Source organism: Dissoconium aciculare (genome assembly GCF_010015565.1).
Source record: "Dissoconium aciculare CBS 342.82 unplaced genomic scaffold K489scaffold_8, whole genome shotgun sequence".
In the NCBI taxonomy this organism is placed as follows: domain Eukaryota; kingdom Fungi; phylum Ascomycota; class Dothideomycetes; order Mycosphaerellales; family Dissoconiaceae; genus Dissoconium; species Dissoconium aciculare.
In genome coordinates this window covers 1,206,771-1,218,174 of record NW_022984958.1, presented here as the reverse complement: position 1 = coordinate 1,218,174, position 11,404 = coordinate 1,206,771, and the positions used below count along the sequence as shown (strand labels likewise).

At 51.1% G+C, this 11,404-nt stretch overlaps 8 protein-coding genes across 8 annotated transcripts; 3 read left to right on the top strand and 5 right to left on the bottom strand.

Annotated features, from left to right (window-relative positions):
- Nucleotides 1–65: 65 nt before the first annotated feature.
- K489DRAFT_321273 (uncharacterized protein) lies at nt 66–692 on the bottom strand (the record flags this gene model as incomplete). The annotated part of the gene is made up of 1 exon (XM_033601533.1): nt 66–692. A coding segment is annotated over one exon (627 nt), but the record flags the coding sequence as incomplete, so codon positions are not given.
- A 241-nt stretch (nt 693–933) lies between these two features.
- K489DRAFT_257230 (uncharacterized protein) lies at nt 934–2,204 on the top strand. The gene is made up of 2 exons (XM_033600013.1): nt 934–1,110; nt 1,234–2,204. The coding sequence occupies exon 2, from the start codon at nt 1,298–1,300 to the stop codon at nt 2,012–2,014; it is 717 nt and encodes a 238-aa protein (XP_033458849.1). The 5' UTR covers nt 934–1,110; nt 1,234–1,297; the 3' UTR covers nt 2,015–2,204.
- K489DRAFT_341189 (MFS general substrate transporter) lies at nt 2,186–4,157 on the bottom strand. Its single transcript, XM_033602277.1, has 2 exons — nt 3,866–4,157; nt 2,186–3,809 (listed from the first exon to the last, which is right to left on the bottom strand). The coding sequence occupies exons 1-2, from the start codon at nt 3,916–3,918 to the stop codon at nt 2,249–2,251; spliced, it is 1,614 nt and encodes a 537-aa protein (XP_033458848.1). The 5' UTR covers nt 3,919–4,157; the 3' UTR covers nt 2,186–2,248.
- A 279-nt stretch (nt 4,158–4,436) lies between these two features.
- K489DRAFT_381812 (uncharacterized protein) lies at nt 4,437–5,705 on the top strand. Its single transcript, XM_033605217.1, has 2 exons — nt 4,437–4,956; nt 5,101–5,705. Exons 1-2 carry the CDS (start codon nt 4,514–4,516, stop codon nt 5,555–5,557), a joined length of 900 nt encoding a protein of 299 aa, XP_033458847.1. The 5' UTR covers nt 4,437–4,513; the 3' UTR covers nt 5,558–5,705.
- On the bottom strand, nt 5,635–7,462 carry K489DRAFT_257189 (uncharacterized protein). Its single transcript, XM_033600012.1, has 4 exons — nt 7,304–7,462; nt 7,187–7,242; nt 5,993–7,125; nt 5,635–5,897 (listed from the first exon to the last, which is right to left on the bottom strand). Exons 1-4 carry the CDS (start codon nt 7,358–7,360, stop codon nt 5,713–5,715), a joined length of 1,431 nt encoding a protein of 476 aa, XP_033458846.1. The 5' UTR covers nt 7,361–7,462; the 3' UTR covers nt 5,635–5,712.
- Nucleotides 7,463–7,582: 120 nt separating this feature from the next.
- K489DRAFT_381811 (uncharacterized protein) lies at nt 7,583–8,470 on the bottom strand. The gene has a single exon (XM_033605216.1). The coding sequence runs from the start codon at nt 8,398–8,400 to the stop codon at nt 7,774–7,776; it is 627 nt and encodes a 208-aa protein (XP_033458845.1). The 5' UTR covers nt 8,401–8,470; the 3' UTR covers nt 7,583–7,773.
- A 163-nt stretch (nt 8,471–8,633) lies between these two features.
- Nucleotides 8,634–9,963, bottom strand: K489DRAFT_381809 (uncharacterized protein). The gene is made up of 2 exons (XM_033605215.1): nt 9,053–9,963; nt 8,634–8,954 (listed from the first exon to the last, which is right to left on the bottom strand). The coding sequence occupies exons 1-2, from the start codon at nt 9,900–9,902 to the stop codon at nt 8,734–8,736; spliced, it is 1,071 nt and encodes a 356-aa protein (XP_033458844.1). The 5' UTR covers nt 9,903–9,963; the 3' UTR covers nt 8,634–8,733.
- Nucleotides 9,964–10,111: 148 nt separating this feature from the next.
- K489DRAFT_371768 (uncharacterized protein) lies at nt 10,112–11,329 on the top strand (the record flags this gene model as incomplete). The annotated part of the gene is made up of 1 exon (XM_033603262.1): nt 10,112–11,329. One exon carries the CDS (start codon nt 10,112–10,114, stop codon nt 11,327–11,329), a length of 1,218 nt encoding a protein of 405 aa, XP_033458843.1.
- Between the last annotated feature and the right edge of the window lie 75 nt (nt 11,330–11,404).

The window sequence follows — 11,404 nt, the reverse complement described above, 5'->3', positions numbered from 1 at the left end:
TTGTCATATAATAAGAGGAAGAAGCTCGAAGACGCGTTGTGGGCGCGTTTTGACCGGCTCGGTGGTGTGACCGGCTCGGTGGTAGGGTACGTTAAGACCAAGTCAGGCCCTGAAACTATTGGTATCGTCACCGCTTTCCTCAATGCTTTGACTCGCAGTGTCCATTCGGGGACATTCTCGTAAAGCTTAACCAGCTCTGGCGTGTTTTGCAAGTTCTCTGCCTCCTCGGGGCTGATGATAGCGGCCGTGTATCTCGCGAGTCCTATGCGAATATTGCTGTTGAAAGCGTGTACCAACAGGTGAGGAATTCCAGCTAAAAATGCATAACGCGTTGGGTCAGGGTCATGCGGATCAGGAATATCAGCCACGGGCCAATCGCGGCGGCGCCAAAAGTATTCAATCTCGTTGCGATATCCTATCGTGTGGTCCAGGACCAGCTGCTCATAGATCCTGTACAGGCAGTGCAGCGAGGTGTCCGAGTCGGTGTATTTGATCACCCGCGGTGGTCGAGCTCGAATCTGTGACATGTATTTTACGCGATGTTTTAGTATGTCTTGCGGAGGCCACGGCGGCGACGTGGGCTGTGCTTCAAGGACTGCCGCTGGAGGCCCGAGTTTCAAGCGTCTGCGCGCTATGTATATCCAAGTCTTGACTTTGCGTGTGATCCGCCGTCGCAACTCGACAGATGTCATAGTGCTTTTGTAAGAAATATGTTACCATGACAATTACTTCAATTTTTGGGAGCTAAGGCGTACTGTGTAAAAAGGATGGATAAACGCGCATCAAACCTATGCTCGTGCGGTGTCGCGTGTTGTCAGCCGGTCTGGGTGGTCGTTGCGTTCACAAGAAAGACGAGGCGGATTTTCGCGCTTTAGCTCGATGTGTTGTCCTATTGGCAATACTATGAGGAACCCCGATGAAGATCGGAGGATAGCACAGACTGATGCGCTTCCTCTTGCTCACAGTACAATCGCATGCCGTGATGTCATACGACACTCACCTGTTCTGCGCCGCAATTACCAGGATTCTCCACGACCGCCTAGGTGCCGTACAGATGATGAGAAATCGCGGTGCCTAAGAGCAGCCGATGGCCATGCGTAGAGAATGACGGTGAGGATCATTCACGTAGTAACCAACATTGCATATGTAAAGGTAACCATGCGGCCTGCTCCCAGAACCAGGACCAGCTTTTTTCGTGTATTCCTAAACTCTGATCTTCCATTTACAATACAGATTCTTCAGCAAGCATATTTCATCGCTTCCTCAGTTTCATCTCCTGAAGCTCGCATCTGAGAAGATGAGCATACAGACTCCTAACGGTGGCGAAACGACACCGCGACAAGATAACCTCAACGACTCTCCGGATGGGAGCACGCCGACCAGGACAGAAGCATTTCCTGATTCAACAGTTCAAACTGCTGAACGCGTACCCAATCTCAACAGTATTCTCGCAGAAAAGCGCACAGCCAGGGTCAAGAACTCTATCGATCCCAGCCCATCTCAGTCCGGCACATCACTCGAAAACCCGCAACAACGTATATTATCGGACAATAGTCAACTCGCCGACAGCAGCGAAGCAAAAGAACCTCTCATCAAGCCGCTAAAGGGGGTTTATCCCTCAGCGATGGTTCTCTCCAAAAATGGGGTGTTGACTAGATTCGGCAAAATGACCTCCGATGAGCGGCGGAAATATCGGGAGGATATGCTCGCTGGGGCCAGTGCCATGAACCCGCAACCAGGTGTGCTCTCGGATAACAGTGAACTCGCCAACAGCAGCGAGGTAGATGACTGTCTTCTTCAACCAACCAACAAATATCACTACCCGCCGATGATTCTCTCCAAACATGGGGAATTGACCAAGTTTGGTAAGATGACCCCTGAGGAGCGGCAGAAATATCGGGAGGACAAACTCGCTGAGGCCAATGCCATCATAGCGAAGAAAAGGGCACAGGAGGAAGAGGCACGGAAGTTGGCCGGAGACTCTGCCTTGGGAGCAGCGCTTCCTGGCCCATGACGCCTTTTTGGTTGCTACGAGGGGGATTAAGAAGTCCTCCCCCTTTGCCTTATTGTTGCGTCATTGTGACCACTGATTTGTGACGCGCTGTCATGCACATTGTACTTGATGCTTGCATGTAGACATTGCAATGCAAACAGTGCGAGATTTGTGCGACTTGAGCCACAGTATCATGATAACGAATATGAATTTCAGTCAAATCATCGTCCGAATTATATATTTTCGAAGGCAGCATCATAACAAATATAAGAACATCTCCTCCCGTCTTCCGTTTTGACGGGATTTAATCCTTTCATTCTCCCTCTTCAAGAGCACCCTCAGCAAGCCAGTCAACAGCGCGGCAGTCACCATCGCCACCGCACAAACCGTCATGCCCCTCAGATAAAACGGACCCTCATGATCGGGATATAATCTCGTTCCCAGCAGCGGGCCCATTTGTCCAATGAAATTCAGGAGCGCAACGCCTGCTCCCTTGCCCTCATCCGAGCGCTGATTATTCACAGTCCATGTGATAAGCAATGTCACCGCGGAGAAGAATCCTGCGCAGATGGGAAAAACGGCAAGGTAGCGAATAATGGCTCCGAAATTTAGTCCGAGACCAGGAAGCATGAGCATCGCGTAACCTAATGCCGCAAGACAAGCATGTGCCATGAGAAGACGACTCCGGTCGCGCATGCGATCGGAGAGAATGGCGGTGCAAAGTACGACCACGAATGCGAAGAGGAAGGGTGGCGCGGAGAGACCTTGGCTCAGACGTGGTGAAAATCCCATGGCCGAGACGATAGTTGGGAGGAAGACGGGCATGCTGCTGAAAGCGACGTTGCAGGCGAAGAAAATTGTTGCGGCAAGCCAGGCTTTGGGGTCACGAAGAGTAAGGAGGATGGGGGCCCATTGAAACGGCTTGGTATGGCGAGGTGCTGGATTTGATGATGAAGAGGTATTCGAAGAGCCTGTTTCAGATTGCAGTCGTAGCGACGCGATTTCTTGCTCACGTGGTGTGAGCCACTTTATTGAGTTTGGTCCGTCCGGAAGCCATTCCCAGGCCCAAATGGCGATGAGACAGGCTGGGAATCCTTCGAGGAGGAATAAGAGTCGCCACTTGGCAATTCCGCCTGCGCTATCACCAAGGCTCATGATTCCGTAAGCTAGACTACTAGCAAAACTCGTTGCCAGTGGCGCCGCAGAAATGAAGAGTCCTGTGCGAAACGCCAATTCGTCGCGGCGAAAAAAGAAAGACAAGTAGATTGGCACACCAACGAAGGCAGCTTCGCCAATGCCGAGGAGAGCACGTAGAACAACGAGTCCGGCAAAATTTGTGACTAACGCCTGGAGCGAAGCGATGACGCCCCAGGCGCAGACGCAGCAGCTGATGTAGATGTGTGCGGGAAATAGTCGATAGCAGATGGTCATCCATTCGAACGCAATATACATAAGATAGAAGGCCGTCAATAGCCATTCATAGTCTTTGTTGGACAGATTCAAATCGTGCATTAGACCAGCCAGTCGAGCATTTCCTATGTTGCTGCGATCCAGGAAGGAAATGAGATAGAGGAGTGCGACGAATAGGACGACGTGGGTGTCGAGTTTGCGCTTGACGCGTTGCTCCTCCTCCGCGGTGTAAAGCTCGGAGGTACTGACGAGGGTGTTATGGTCTGACCATCGATCTCGGTCGGTCATGAGTAGAGCTCCATCGGCATCATCAAGGAAATCTTCATCAATGTCATCATCGTATGAGTCGGCGTCATCGTCGGAATTCGGCAGCTTTTCTTGACCATGAAGTCCGGTATTGCCATGCCTAAGTTTTCGCGACAATTTAGTATAGATACTACACAGACTACAGCGCGTTCATACCCAGTGGATTGTGAAGCAGCAAAATGCTCATGAGGATCCGGGCGATGCGCCATTCCGTTTCCCTCCGGCCGTCCGAGCCGACACGCACGCTGCGTCACAAAAGCTCCGGAGCGAGACCGTAAGACCTGTTTATGTTGATAATCTCATGAGCTGTGACATGTCCGAGCTTTTGCTGCTTGAGCGATTTGAAGGACAATGAGTGAGAAGGTGAAATGTCTGATATTGGAATAAACTTCGCACTACATTTAGGGAGCGAGATGGCGTAATCTGCAGCTGGCGATCCTTCCAGCAGTGCATATCCCTCTTAAACTGCGATTCTGATGCGAATACAGGGTATAAGGACAGTGAAGAGGTATAAATTTGGACACCAGCTCTCATATTTATACTTAAGAACGGCGGTCACTGTGGTCAACAGTAACATATCGTGATCCACTTGGATATCATCTTTCATGCTGGTTCACCACGACCACACCGATGAGGCTTAGATCAGTTTATTGGCGCATGATTAGTCATCTATATGTGCTTGAACTGCATCAAACGAACGACACCTCCAGGCTTCCATCAACATTATCTCGATCGCATCAATAGGAGTAATATCGACAGCTGCACGAAGTGTTATTGACTCCAGATTCAATTGGCAAAGATATAATGGCGACTGCAAGCCCCTCCGACATGGAGAAGCAACCTCTTCTCTCCTCGCAACAAGTCGCCACGTCCGACCCAACCTCATCCGAATCAGAGCCAACCCTCACCCAACTCCAGCAAGAAGTATTCGCGGCACAACGCCGCTACATGCAAGCCTGGTCACGCACGACCTCCGGACGATGGCATACACGGATCATGTGCGCCGTGACAGCGCTACTATTCGCATTTCTGATTTTCTCCGTCGCCATCATCTCGCAAGACGCGTTGTCCGATGACGATACGTCTGGGCGAACGGGTCATGTTGCGGGTGGCAAGGTCCGACTGGAGGCCCATATCATGTCGAAATGTCCCGATGCGAGGGATTGTCTGCGTGATATGATATTGCCTGTCATGCAGAGGCCCGAGGTGCAAGGCAAGGTCGCGTTTCAATTGTCGTATATCGGAAGGTACGTAATGACTCTTTCTTCTCTGACTACTCCCCCGATCGCTTCATCCCGCATCTCATGAAGGATGACTAAAGGAACAAGAGAAATACATACATCAAACACGCATATTTCCCACTAATTCAATAGACCTAACATTCCTCCCAGCACAACGCCACACAACGACGGCGTCCTCTGCAAACACGGCCAGGGCGAATGTCTCGGCAACATAATCGAACTATGCGCCGCACGCTTATACCCGGATCCCAAGATCTCGCTAGGCTTCACAATGTGCCTGACACGTTCCTACACGGAGATTCCCTCGCGGGACCTGATCGAAGACTGCGCGCTCGAACACGGCATCTCGATCGCCGCGCTGGATGAATGTACCGTGGCGGACGACGGCGCGCGAGGCGTGAATCTTCTCCAGAAGAGTTTCCATCGGAGCGCTGAGGCGGGCGTGGGCATTAGTTGTACGGTGAGGATTAATGAGCGCGTGAGATGTGTGAGGGATGATGGGATGTGGAAGGACTGTGAGGGGGGCCACGAGGTGGGGGATTTGGTGAGGGATATCCTTGCCGCTGCGGAGGAGCAGGAGGAGAGGGAGGGCTGGTTCGCGGCGTGATGAGATCCGGCAGAGGACCTTTTCTTAATTTTCAGTCCTGGGGAAGGGGTTTATGGTTGATTCTCATGTCGTGTCCTTGTCGGAATACTTTTGCTTAAAGTCTTGTAATGATCATTATGAACAAAATTCAACAGCTTATCACGGGTATTGTGTCATCACTTCTTTCCAAAGAACGACATGATGTTTCCAGCCTTGCCACCTTTGTCGCCGGCGCTCCTCTTTGTCGAAGCCGGGCCCTTGTTCGTATTCGATGCCGTGTTCGAAATCTTGGCCTTCTTCGCGGCCGCTGACGCGGCCGGAGCAACGTCCTCTTCGGAGAAGGACTCCCAGGCAAGTTCCTCTTTAGTGACTTTATTAGAGAGGCAATGGTCAGCTTGAGTACGTTTCGATTTGACCTGTAAAGGGGTTGGAGGAGCAGAGATTGCCCGTTCTTACCTAGATACCCTTCCTCGTCACGGACTGTCCGTTTCTTCGGGACCCGGCGCTTGCCTCTTCGTCGACCATTCTGCACGATGACTTTGGGTTCTTCCTCTTCTACATCGGCTTCAGGTGCATCTGCTTTCTTCGTTGATGAGTCCTGTGATTCAAGCGCATCGGCATCGTCCATCTCTGCATCCTGATCTCCATCCTCCCCATCAGCTTTGCTCTTCGCTGCTTCTTCGTCTTCGTCATCATCTTGCTCCATCATAGCTTGTAGCTCGGCCTCCCGATCCTTCTTTGATTTACCGCTACTCTCAGCCTGCGAGTCTTTTGCGAAGAGTTCCTCGGGCAGACTAGCGTCATCCGCCTCATCATCATCGTCGGAAAAGCCTGTCATATTGGTGTCTTGGACGGAGGCGGCGGAAGCTTGGGAGTCATTCTTAGATTGCGTTGGCGCCGGCTTTTTTGTGACAGGAGCAGTCTTTGCAAATGACTTGAATATGGATGATGCAGAGGCCTTGCTGGGCGCGACCTTTGAAGACTTGGCTGTGTCAGATTTCGACATTTCTGCGGGGGCCTTTTGTGTGGTAGTGGAGTTAGTCGATTCTTTCGAGTCGGGCTTCGTAGTGGCTGTCTTCGCAGCCGGAGCCTCCTTGGCCACAGGTTTTGAAGCTACAGCAGCAGCCGGTACTGGTGCAGGGGGTACTCTCGCCGTCCGCCGTCGAACATTGCTGTTCTGAATGGTACCGTAGGCCTTCCATGCGACCAAGGGATCTTCTCCTGCATGGGCGGCGGTAATTTTCCGATTACATTCGGCCAAAGTTTGGATTTGGCTCAAGCCTTTCGCTGCGAGAGCATATACATGGATGCATGAGATTGAGATGAATTGCGACTTGGCGCGCTCCAGGTGTTCTTCCTTCACAAGCATCATCGTCTGAATCGTTATTGGTTCGGTCTCCTGCGGCACAGCGGCCGAGCTGCTCGGGGGCGGCAAAGGGGGACTGCTTTGCATGACACTGTCACCATCGGGATCTTCTTTCTGGGGTTCTTGGGATGGCGAAGGAACCTTTGTCCCTGTTATGATGTATGTTGCATGAACGCTGCCGGGCTTCTTCTCGTTTTGCTTGCAATGAAATTCGTAGAGCATTCTAAATGGTCCTGTGATAAGCTTCTGCTGGAAACATGAAACCTCGCTCTCTAGGTACTGACTGTTTTGCAACATTGCCGTGCAGTTTCAAAACTCGACTCAGCATGCGATAGCTGACCTATTGAGTGTCAGACAGTAGGATATCAGGGTAATAGTCAGGATGATGAGGACTTCCGTACCAATTGTTGTTCGTTGAGGACTTGCTCGGCCAGGTAAGTGGTGTAGTCCTGCGCCATCTGGACAGCTTATTGTGCAAACCCCTCTGCAATCTTCGCTGTCCCTATGTGTGATGATATTGTTGTAGACTTGTTGTTCGATGTTGTACATTAGCACCTGGGCAATTCGCGAAATTGACACGGTCTCAATAATTGCCCCACAGACTTTCTCCGGGAGACGTGACGAGACGCGCGATGCTTGCGTTTGCCGACACGATTAGGGTTGTTGAAACATGCACATTTGTGGGGGAAGAATAAGATGCAATAATGCCTCTCTACCTAGTAACTACCTAGGTAGGTAGGAACGTGAGCACTACATGGTTTGATCCAGGAGAGCAGAGACTGTGAGATGGCTTCACAACTTGCGATCACAAGTATGCTCGATAGTTCGATCTCGACCCTATGCAACATGATGAAAGGACCAAAATCAATCATCAAACCCTGGTTGCGACAACATTCAGGGCATATTTGGCCAGCACGCGATCGTCTTCAAAAGTCAGCGTACTATCGATAGCATCCCAATCTGCCCAGATATTTTCAAAATCCTCGTCGGCTTCCTTCGTATCCTCGTCGGGGATAGCCGTCGAGTCGCCTTCAGCAATATACCAGAAAATGATTTTGAGTACACCTTCTGACGTGATCCTCTGATGTACGGCAATAGCTTCGGTGTGAAGCTGAGCGGGGTCTACATCACCAGCTGATGTTGTCGTTGATAACGATTTGTCTTCAGCATTTCCTACCCGTGCTCGGTGTTCTCGAGACCATGTCTGCCGCGTAGGCGCCGATGTAGGTAGTAATGTCGCTCGAAGACCAGTCTCTTCGTACGTCTCGCGTACAGCGGTGGCTTCGAGCGTAGCACCGATGTCTTTTCGACCCTTTGCGAAGAGGATTTCGTTTGTAGTGAGCCATCGGATGAGCAGGATTTTTCGATTTTCGATATCGAGAGTGATGGTCCCGCACGAAATGACAAAGGATGGTGCGAGATGCAGGCGAGGGATAGTCAATTCTGTTCTTGGAGATACGTGTTTGTGAGGTTGAGTTGGGTCTATCATTGTGGTCATTGTTGCTTGTATACTCCAGGGAACTTTAGTCGCAATGCATAGTCGACAAATAAGAAGGAAGTGATTGTTTCGATGGATATATTCGCCGGCAACACAGCTGCGAGCCTGATTAGGAGATACGTGAGTCACAGCCCACGAGGACTGCGACCTTATGCTTGCAGCAATGCAGCAACATTACACGTATTCATAAGGACATCTGAACGCACTTTTGACCGGCTCTTGAGTAAGTCTGCCCCATCAATAATTGTTGATACAAAAGGTACATACGATGAAACCGCTGTTTGCAGGATTAAAAACAAGGATTCGCTCAGATGGACAAAATGCCCATTGCTTCTAATGCACCAGACCTCCATAATACACACTGCGAACGTCTATCATCTTCCTGCCTCTCGCCTTGGCGATGTCCTCTGGCAAGCGTTGGTTCGTCAGCGCTGCGAATGCTGCCTTGACAACATTCATCTTGTTGCGTGATCGAGGTGTGCGGGCAGCGAGATCCGATATTCCCGCAGCTCGAGCTAGTTCGTAGATCAAATGTTGGCAGCGATTGCCAAAGCCTAAACAAACAATTCGTAAGCATACGTCTCGAATGGCGGATAGAAATGTGCAGCAACTGTCACTACTTCGTGGTCGATCAGGATCTTGAACCACTTACCAGGTGGTCTGGTCGACAATTGGACGATCGTCGCGCCAATTTTCGCCTCGCTCTCGCCAAAGATTGTCCGTCCTTCATATCGTGGAACAGGCTTCATGTTCCGAATCGCGTTCATCATCGCTTGTCTCCTTCCATCTTCATCTTCCGCCGCCTTGCCCTCACCAATTCCTAACATACCATCGCCATTACCCGCAATAGTCAGGAAGTACAAGCTCTGAATCTTTCCCATACGTGTTTGGTTCACGACACGATGTGTAACAAGCATCTTGGTCCGGAGTTTCCGGATGGCTTCGATATCAAGACCGGTCTGTTGTGATAGTCGGAGCATCTGTTGATCGTTCACAGCGGACGCCTCGGACTTCGCTTCTGGTGCCGTTTCGCCGCCAGCCGCCTTGCGCTTAGGTTTCCGTGTCGCGCCGTCCTGTTCTGGGATGCGATCGACGCCAGGTCGTAATGTAGCAAAATCATCAATGTAGTCTATCCGCATCGGATCTGTTCTGAAGCGACCCTGTCGAACCATGTCTTCCGTGTCGACACTCTCCTCTCCAGCCCGAATGGCATCGATTTGTTTGGATGTGTATTTCATTTTTAGAAGCTTAAGCTCGAGCGGTGAGTATGGTTTGAGATTTGAGGCCAATGCATCCACATCGCCCTGCCTTTCCTCAGCCAGTCCCATATCCTTCGCCGCCAGACTCGTAGGCTTTGACAGCGCTGCCCGCCTCCTGTGAGCTCGTTTGACGAAATCTTTCTTGGGAAGCATTGAGATGGCACGCGACCCTCGAGGTTGAGCACTGACGGTCAATGCTGACTCGAACAGGCATGTCAGACATCTTCGCGCTGCGGGCGCCATCGTGGGCGGTGTCGAGGAATGTTGTATTGATGGATGGGTCAACTGCACAGATACATAGCAGTGATGGAGTTGCCAACATGGTCCTGCCGGTCTTGCGAGCTTCGGGGGTTTCCCGCAAAATCTTGGCACTCCCGAGCGGACAATGACATTGTTACATCCAGTCCGCAGGAAGGAATCTGCATAACGGCATCACGACCAGCAGTTTCAAAATGAGTATCAGAACAGCTAACTCGTGCAATAATTGCCGGAGATGGGTATTGCGAACATTCATCACTAGCATTGGCGGACCAGCGCTCCAAATCCAGCGACGCGCTTTCACATCCTCTCTGACGCCACAAGAAACCAATGAAGGATCGGACAGCCCTCAAGCAACGAGCAATACGAATATTACTTCAGACATTCCCTCATCGGCGTTTTTGAAACCTACAGAAGAGGATGCTGAATCGTCATCAATAATATCACAACTCCAGCAATCGTCGTCGTCGTCGATACCATGGTATCTCCAAAACCAGCCCGCTGTCACAGAACAGTCCCAATCCAAAATTTCCTCCCGACAGAAGCTTCCCGATCTACCCGAACACTCGCCCCAACTTTTACAGCCTCTTCTCGAACACATCTCCACCAATCTAGGTCTCGATGATCTGTCCGTCCTGGATCTGCGACCCATGGACCCACCTCCCGCACTAGGCGCAAATCTACTTATGATCATCGGTACAACGCGATCCGAGAAGCATCTTCATGTCTCAGCCGATCGCCTCTGCCGCTGGCTTCGTACTGAACATGGTCTCTCTCCATATGCCGACGGCCTCCTCGGCCGCAATGAGCTGAAGTTGAAGATGCGGCGGCTGACGAAGAAGAAGAAATTGCTCTCGGCAGTAGGCGCAAACACCTATGATGATGACGCCGATCTTGATGATGGAATCCGGACAGGCTGGGTTTGCGTGAATATCGGCACGGTTGAGGGTGGAGAATTGCCTAAGACGCCGGAGCAGATTGAACGGGAAGCGAACATCGTCGGATTCAACACCAGTGTCGCCGGAAGCAAAATTGTGGTGCAGATGATGACGGAAGAGCGGAGAGAGGCATTGAACCTGGAGAAATTGTGGACGGGCATTCTGAGGAGAAATATTAAAGCGAAGAACGGAATTCTGGGATTGGAGGAGGTGGAGGAAGAGGAGGAACAAGTTCCAGTTGTGTACAACGCACCGAAGAGGGAGAAGAAGGTGTACAAAGCGCCTGCGATGGAGGAAGAAACCGCCGAACCATTCCTCGAGCATACCCAAACAGAGAATGTTCTATCGTCGGAGAACTCGACCCCTTCACAAGGTGGAGAACAAGGGGCTGTCAAGCCAAAGGCGTCCTACGTGCCTTTTCAACCCGCCAAAGAACTACCCACCAAGCGAAATCAAAGATACGAGCGAGTCTGATTGGGCGCATTGCGCGATCCAGATCTGAGCATGTCGTTCATCGTCGTATTCACGAAGCTTTGATCGACATTGAGT

Coding starts and splice junctions, on each gene's coding strand:
- K489DRAFT_257230 (XM_033600013.1), top strand. CDS start 1,298: ATGAGCATACAGACTCCTAACGGTGGCGAAACGACACCGCGACAAGAT.
- K489DRAFT_341189 (XM_033602277.1), bottom strand. CDS start 3,918: ATGGCGCATCGCCCGGATCCTCATGAGCATTTTGCTGCTTCACAATCC. Junction 3,810..3,865: donor GCTGCTTCACAATCCACTGG/GTATGAACGCGC, acceptor GCGAAAACTTAG/GCATGGCAATACCGGACTTC.
- K489DRAFT_381812 (XM_033605217.1), top strand. CDS start 4,514: ATGGCGACTGCAAGCCCCTCCGACATGGAGAAGCAACCTCTTCTCTCC. Junction 4,957..5,100: donor CAATTGTCGTATATCGGAAG/GTACGTAATGAC, acceptor CATTCCTCCCAG/CACAACGCCACACAACGACG.
- K489DRAFT_257189 (XM_033600012.1), bottom strand. CDS start 7,360: ATGGCGCAGGACTACACCACTTACCTGGCCGAGCAAGTCCTCAACGAA. Junction 7,243..7,303: donor TCCTCAACGAACAACAATTG/GTACGGAAGTCC, acceptor GACACTCAATAG/GTCAGCTATCGCATGCTGAG. Junction 5,898..5,992: donor TGACGAGGAAGGGTATCTAG/GTAAGAACGGGC, acceptor AAGTCACTAAAG/AGGAACTTGCCTGGGAGTCC.
- K489DRAFT_381811 (XM_033605216.1), bottom strand. CDS start 8,400: ATGACCACAATGATAGACCCAACTCAACCTCACAAACACGTATCTCCA.
- K489DRAFT_381809 (XM_033605215.1), bottom strand. CDS start 9,902: ATGGCGCCCGCAGCGCGAAGATGTCTGACATGCCTGTTCGAGTCAGCA. Junction 8,955..9,052: donor ATTGTCGACCAGACCACCTG/GTAAGTGGTTCA, acceptor TTGTTTGTTTAG/GCTTTGGCAATCGCTGCCAA.